Source organism: Salvelinus sp. IW2-2015, linkage group LG6.1, assembly GCF_002910315.2.
Source record: "Salvelinus sp. IW2-2015 linkage group LG6.1, ASM291031v2, whole genome shotgun sequence".
NCBI classification, from domain to species: Eukaryota; Metazoa; Chordata; class Actinopteri; order Salmoniformes; family Salmonidae; genus Salvelinus; species Salvelinus sp. IW2-2015.
Genome location: NC_036845.1, coordinates 22,679,709 through 22,686,908, shown reverse-complemented (window position 1 = coordinate 22,686,908; position 7,200 = coordinate 22,679,709). Strand labels below are relative to the sequence as shown.

Sequence of the window (7,200 nt, the reverse complement as noted above, 5' to 3'; positions counted from 1 at the left end):
GGATCTGTCAAATTGGTGAGCAGCTGATCTTGTGATCATTGTCATGAAACAATTAGAAATAACGAGGTTGAAATTAAAAATCATTCAACAAAACAATGAGAATTGTCATTCGCCTAATCAAGGTGTGCTTCTCAAATTCCACTGTTGGGATTTATCATAATGGATCTCTGTGCAGCCAATGGCAATGTCCGCTTTAGTTATAGGCCTAATTCCGGGAGCCACTTTTGGAGAGAAAGGTCGCTAAGTACATTGTTGGAGCATGTGTCAATACTGATATGATTGAAAGTTAGAAAAGAAAGAAAGAAAGAAAGAGAACGTTGCTATTGGATCAGATATGTCCTTAACATTGTAATTATTTCACAATACTGAAGACGGATCTGCTCCTACAGAGATATTACCACCTATGGCTGCAAATATTGAGAAGGCTTATTCTAATGCGTATCCAATAAAAATGCAGTAAATCCCCGATTTGGCACATCATCGCGCACATGTTAGGTTACACATTATGAAATATATTGAGACAAAATATAGACAATAGCCTACAAGTAGCAAAATTGAACGTAATTGATTGAACATGTTTTTCAATATGAAATAGGCCTATAAGCCTACTGTTTATATTTTTAATGCAGTCATCACGTATTTTTATACGTTGCTTGTTTGTATCAATTGCAAAGACATTGGCAACTTTGTAGGCAACTTTGTTCTGAAATTACCGGCGGCAACAGAGAGACGGATAGACCATGTGATTCCATGTTTAGCGACATATAGCCTAAGTGACACACATTCTTAGAAAAATGGATAGAACCAAAAAAAGGTTCTATGCTTGTTTCATACAAGGCACTCCTTAAGGTTCTATATAAAACCGAAATTGGTAGGGTTCTATATGGAACCAATGTTGGTTCAGTGAATAAGAACCCCTGGGGTTCTGATCAAAGAACCCTACAAAAGGGTTCTATATACATTTACATTTAAGTCATTTAGCAGACGCTCTTATCCAGAGCGACTTACAAATTGGATATAGAACCTTTAGGGGTGCCATATATGAGTCAAGCAAAATAACCCTTTTTGGTTCTATCCAGAACCTTTTTTTTCTAAGAGTCGCGCAGTGCGCTCGCCAATGCAGATGGGAATTTAATGATTCCACTGCAAAACGTGTTGAAAATAATTTAATATTTACATAATGAACCCCTTAAAACTCACATTTTGTCCAACAAGATACTCCAAGATCCTAAGACTTGATAAAAACAGCTGGCAGATAACAAAAAATACACACTCCATAGGCTATTTTCTGCAACGCCTTGTTCGGGTCTGTGCGTCTGCAAGAAATGTCCCATGCTCCAAATAATCCCAAAATCTGGAAAGTTGTTTAGACTATCTACAAAGTGGAGGTTATATTCTAGGCTACGTCGTATAATCGATTTGTATTTAGTCATACCTACATGTGAAATTCTAGAATGGTTCCAGGAGCACGTTCCCTAATGGCTGGCATGTGCCATTTCATCACTGTATAAATACAGACTATGATCCGAAGCGAAATAGTCATCAGGTGCAAAAGGAATATAAATAAATTCTGTATCAATGTCACTTTTGTCCTTATAAACTCGACGAAACTATAGTTTTAAATATTGTATATACCTACCCTACAACTTGCATCGATAGTGCAAAACGTGCACTATTGACTGGATGTTTTGCACTTCTAAAGTGGCCCTATTCAAATTCGTCTCCTGATCCCAGATGGGGGAAAAATGAAATTGCTTAATTAAATACATTCAATCACCACATGTGTTTTTGTTAGACTTTTAATTATGAACTCATTCAAATATTCTATAACCTAAATGGGTGTTTTACGCACAAGCGCATTTAGTAGCCTGTATCTATCCTTCATTTGGCATGACGTTCTCCCACAATGAAACTCGTTTCTCTCAATAGTTATGAAGTTAAAATCCCTCTTTTACACAGGGATGCCGTTTAAGTTACCAGTGAGTGTTTTTCCTCATCAAATTTATTCAGATAGCCGCTGTCAAATTTCGTATCAATAAAACCTATATTAATAAATCCATTAAGTAATTCAATTTAATTAATAAAAGTTACGCTATAGATATTCGCCATGACGGATCCAGTAATAGGCCTATGGTTGGGCTACTGTATTTTTTCTATATCTACTATACCTTTTCCGCACAAAAAAACATTAAATATAGGCTATAGCTTTTTTGTTAGAAAACAAATGCAACACAATATCGTCGGTTGGCCAACATAAATAACTGGTCAAATAAGAGTTAAACATTTCTTAAAAAGGGGGGAAAAACTCTGTGTTCAGTTCCAAAATGTCTTTAATTTGGAGGAAAAGGGAAAAAAATTATCGACTGATTAGAAACAGGATTTAATCTATTGAATATTCATATTAAAGTAGCTTATTCGTTTGTAAATGGTAGCCTATAGTTTATTATTATTTTACTTTGTCTTATCAAAGACGAATCCAGATGAAGTGAGCATTCATTACAGCCACATGTTCTCAGGTAACTATATGAAATAAATTAGTAACGACAACTTATATGAAAACAATCATATTTAACTTTCACAGTTTAGTTACACAGTAATTACAATATTTCAAGCCATTCCAGATGTAAATGAACGATATTGATAGGCCTACATGTATTTTTTCAACACTCTAATATTCATGAACTGCATTCGAAATTTGAAGCTAGACATATATTTGTCAACATTTGTAGGCCTATATACATTTTGACCACGAGTATTCACATTCTATCAAAATGAAAAACAAAAGTCAAATAGAACATTAGCATAATAAAAATATTATTCCCTTGGTAAAGGTAAGTTTTCTTCGAGCATTACATGTCCTTGACGAAACAGCAACATGAAATGTTCATCAGAGTTCTGCCGTTTGATAATATCGGTTAATTTAAGACGCCTCTGAAAACATAATGTTTGGGCGTAAAACCACACGTATGTCCATGTCTTTATAGGTGTGAAGTGTAAAACGCAGGCGCTCCGTAGGTCTGAGATCCTAACATGAAAGGTGACAGTACCGCATGACTTGGCAGAAAGGGTAATTGGGTGGTGCAGACTAACCCGCCTGGCCCGTGACCATAGCTCGTGTGCATTGACAGATGGCCGTTCATGGGAGGAGACGGGCTGAGCGGACTCAGGCCCCCTAGTCCATTGCTCTGGCCATTCGGCCCCCCGCCCGTCGGGGCGCTGGTGTCTGCGCCAGGGTTCTGTTTCTTCCACTTGGTCCGTCGGTTCTGGAACCAGATTTTGACTTGAGTTTCAGTCAAACTAAGTGACAGTGCCAAATTTAGCCTCTCACACACGGAGAGGTATCGGGTGCACTTGAATTTGTTCTCCAGTGCAACAAGTTGTTCGTAAGTGAATGCTGTCCGGGCCCTTCGGGGCTTACCCGACTTTGAATCGGAGCCAGAGCGCTTTCGCTTCGGCTTTCCTTGATGACTTTGTCCATTCGACCCTGACTGTTGCGTTTGCTGTCCGTCAGGACTTCTTGGGCTCTTGCTCTCCTTGTCGTCGTCTTCATGGTGGCCCAGTTCCCCCTGGGTATTTTCAGTCAGGCCACTGCTGCTCTCCTCACTAAACAAGTCATCCTGCATCTCGCTGTCAGAGTGGGAGTCTCTGTTGAAATCATTCTCGCATTCGTCCGATCTGTACACCAGCCCCTCATCTGTAAAGAAAACAAGACCTGCAATTGAGTCTTTTCAAATTAAGAATCACAAAGTCCAAGTCATTTAGATAGATAATATTCAATAACTTACCAAGAAGCATATACTAATTAACATATTGCTGAAGGAAATAGTGATGAAGAATCATGCCAGCTAATGCGTAATGGATAACTTTTTCCTCTATCCTCTATCTATCCTCTCACCTTCATACAATTGTATTTATGAAGATAAACTGTGTTTTTTATATCCACATGGTGCATTTATGTAGTCTAATGCTGTAGCGTAAGGATTTATTACAGTAGCATATATATGCATAAATAATGCTCTGCGTAAAAATGTAAAAGTCACAAACGTAATTCATGTTACCAATTTTATGGTAGACTATCAATGAAATATTGAAAACCTGCTTGTAATATGGTCTACTTTGACACCTTATGGGAAAAATACTTGAGGCCTAATAATTTTGAAAAATCTTTACTCTAATTGAGTATAGGCATACTAAATATTCTAACAATATTATTTATTTTTTAAATCCATTTATGCTACATTATATTAGGCCTAAATTGTTCAATAAGTATAGGCGTATTGTTTCTCAAACTTTTTAGATTAATTTGGTTTGTTTTAATATATGAACATTATACCCCATAACCAGGTGCAAGTTAAATAAACAAAATTGTCTTTCAATTATCTTCAGGAGAAGGCCTACCACACATCACTTTTACGCACACGAGCCATCGTATAACAAAACAAATTATTACAATTTCTTATATCAACCAAATATTTGCGTTAGCCTACTTTTGCATGATTTAAACAATACTTTACATCCAGGGGAATCTTTTTTCCATTAAGGCCTGCACATCTTCAGCATTGTTTGTTGACACAATTTTGGCAATTTGCTAAACCCTCTTCATGTGATCCTATAATCTTAAGAATAATGTTTTTTGGTTTGTTAGTTTGTCTATTTTAGGCAGTCCATAACAAATCACCCGGTCGATATGGCTGGTAGTCCTCTTCTCTGACTGATATTTTAAATGCAAACCCTATAAAGTGGTTACGGAGATCAATGTTTGTTCCTTGTATTTTCGTTTAAAAAAATGACAGTGGGGGGCAATATTTGTGTTTATCTTATATCGGCAGACAATATCAATCTCATGCCTCTTTTCTGGGATCAATATCTACCCTAATAATAATAATAATCGGGTTTAATCGTGTAATTATCCGAATTTTGACATTATAATTAAGATGTTGAAGGAGAGTCAGGCAAGCTGCCTGAACGAGATAGGCTACTCAATTCGATAATAGGATATCGAACTAGCCACGTTCCGAATGTCACTCTGGGGCGATTTTCGCCATTATCCTGCAAAGCACTTTTAATGAAATGTAATCGAAGGGTAAAAAAAAAAAAGAGATTACATGCATTTTTTCTCTGGGGTAGCCCAAGGGAATGTGTGCATGGCTAGAATATTCCACATCATATAACCTAATTTAACCTCAGATATTATCACATTTATTTCTGAATCAAAATCTATTTGAGCAGAAATAGAGTTACATAATATAGAATGCAAAGTTAGATGTGGAAAATACAATTTCACGAACTCCTTGATCCAAAACAACTTGCAGGACCCTCTAACCTCAAAGACATAGGCTAACCTAATAAGACGAACACTCATCCAGTTCTCTGTCTTGTCATGATCAAAACAAATAGGCTAAAACGTGGTTTTACTAATAGGTGACATTATATAACCTAAGTAATTGAGCGTTTTCCTGAAGCATAACATCTAAGATAACAAAATGTATATTATATGTCGAACCTAAATTAGATTTTTCAGAAACATGTAGGCTATTCAAGTAGGCCTACATCATAAACAACAACACTTTTGGAAAACCAAATGTCACCAAGAAAGACACAAACACTTACTTAGTGCTGTAGATTTTTTACATTCATAGTCTTCTGCATAAGATTTCTGATCTACAGCATGATTCGAGTCGTCACCTCCACGGTTCTCTGTCCCGAAGGCGAATTCACTGCCGGTCCGGTTAGGATTTTGCTTTTTGCTCGTAAACTTATTTGGGTCCAAAATGTCCAAAACAGAAAACGCGGTGGTCCGGTGAACCGTTGGAATTGCTATCGGAGCCGGTTCTTGATGTGGAGAGTTGTTTCGACTGTCCCCTTGCAGAATGTCTATACCGCCGGGACAGGAAAACACCGACAGTTCGTTGTCAGAGAGCCGCTTCTCGCAGTGATTGTCCATGCTTTCTGGAGCGGCCACGACGATCACCGCTGTTTGGGCAGCCACACAAGACGCCGGCGGAGAAGCGATTGAGAGATCTCCCACCTGAACCCTCTCTCTATTCATGACTTCTCTTCAGGCGGAAGAGTACGTTCTCTTCTTCTGAACTATCAGAGATTTAGCACCAAGACAGTAAATTTAAGCTTATCTTTCAACCGATGACATAATATCGCATACAATTTGAGAAAAGTAGTCTAATGTCTGGTGCGGTATTCCTGCACAGCTTGCGTTGCCAGACAGACCCCCTCTACAGCTGCACTACTCTGGTCTTTGTTACTCACGGCTGACAGCCAGGAGGTGATGGTTGACTGTTGGATGTTGGTCTCCCTTGCTCAACTACTTTTTGGGGTTTGAACCATCCCCTCAGGACCCTCCAACGTTTATGTCATGCACGCACACCTCGCTCTCGCGCCACCTCCCACCCTCGGTCAGTCGTAGCCAAAACTTAGACACAAGCTACGCCTTATTTATGCATTCATATTCAACTGTGGGTTGTAATTGGCTACAAATGAATCCCATGGCTCTAATAGCCTATTATCTCCGTCTGCGCGCGTGAGGGGTAACAGTGGCGCACTGAGAGTGAGGGATGATATGGTTCCTGATATACTCAATTTCATCTGAACTCCTGAACTGCATGGAAAGGCTCTAAATAGGCTTATTTTTATTTCCTCCCTCGCTTATATAGGCCACTTTGAGGTTGTGAGAATTATTGTTTTAATAAATATTTCCAAGATAATAATGCCATGATCTAACTTTTCCTCAGTATTGAGTGATCCAATGCAAGTTAAGGTTTACAATGTAAAATCGGTAAAAATCAACGTCTAGGGAAGGCTATTATTATTATTATTATTATTATTAGGCTTATTGTTATTTTTTTATAAGCTACCCATTCAAGCATTAGCCTAAACTCATTGCATTCGCTTGATAAAGNCCCCCCCACCCACACACCCCGTTCGTCGCCAAAACTTAGACACAAGCTACGCCTTATTTATGCATTCATATTCAACTGTGGGTTGTAATTTGCTACGAATTAATCCCATGCCTCTAATAGCCTATTATCTCCATATGCGCGCGTGAGAGGAAACAGAGGCGCACGGAGAGTGAGGGATGATGCGGTTCGTGATATACTCAGCAGTCAGCTCAGTTTCAACTCCACTGAACTGGAAATGATCTAAATAGGCTTATTTTTCCTTTCTCCCTCGCCTATATCGACCACT

General features: G+C 38.4%; 1 protein-coding gene across 1 annotated transcript; it reads right to left on the bottom strand.

The window, feature by feature from the left end:
* Positions 1 to 1,657: 1,657 nt before the first annotated feature.
* Positions 1,658 to 6,489, bottom strand: LOC111965326 (NK1 transcription factor-related protein 1-like). Its single transcript, XM_023989432.2, has 2 exons — positions 5,611 to 6,489; positions 1,658 to 3,694 (listed from the first exon to the last, which is right to left on the bottom strand). The coding sequence occupies exons 1-2, from the start codon at positions 6,047 to 6,049 to the stop codon at positions 2,979 to 2,981; spliced, it is 1,155 nt and encodes a 384-aa protein (XP_023845200.1). The 5' UTR covers positions 6,050 to 6,489; the 3' UTR covers positions 1,658 to 2,978.
* Between the last annotated feature and the right edge of the window lie 711 nt (positions 6,490 to 7,200).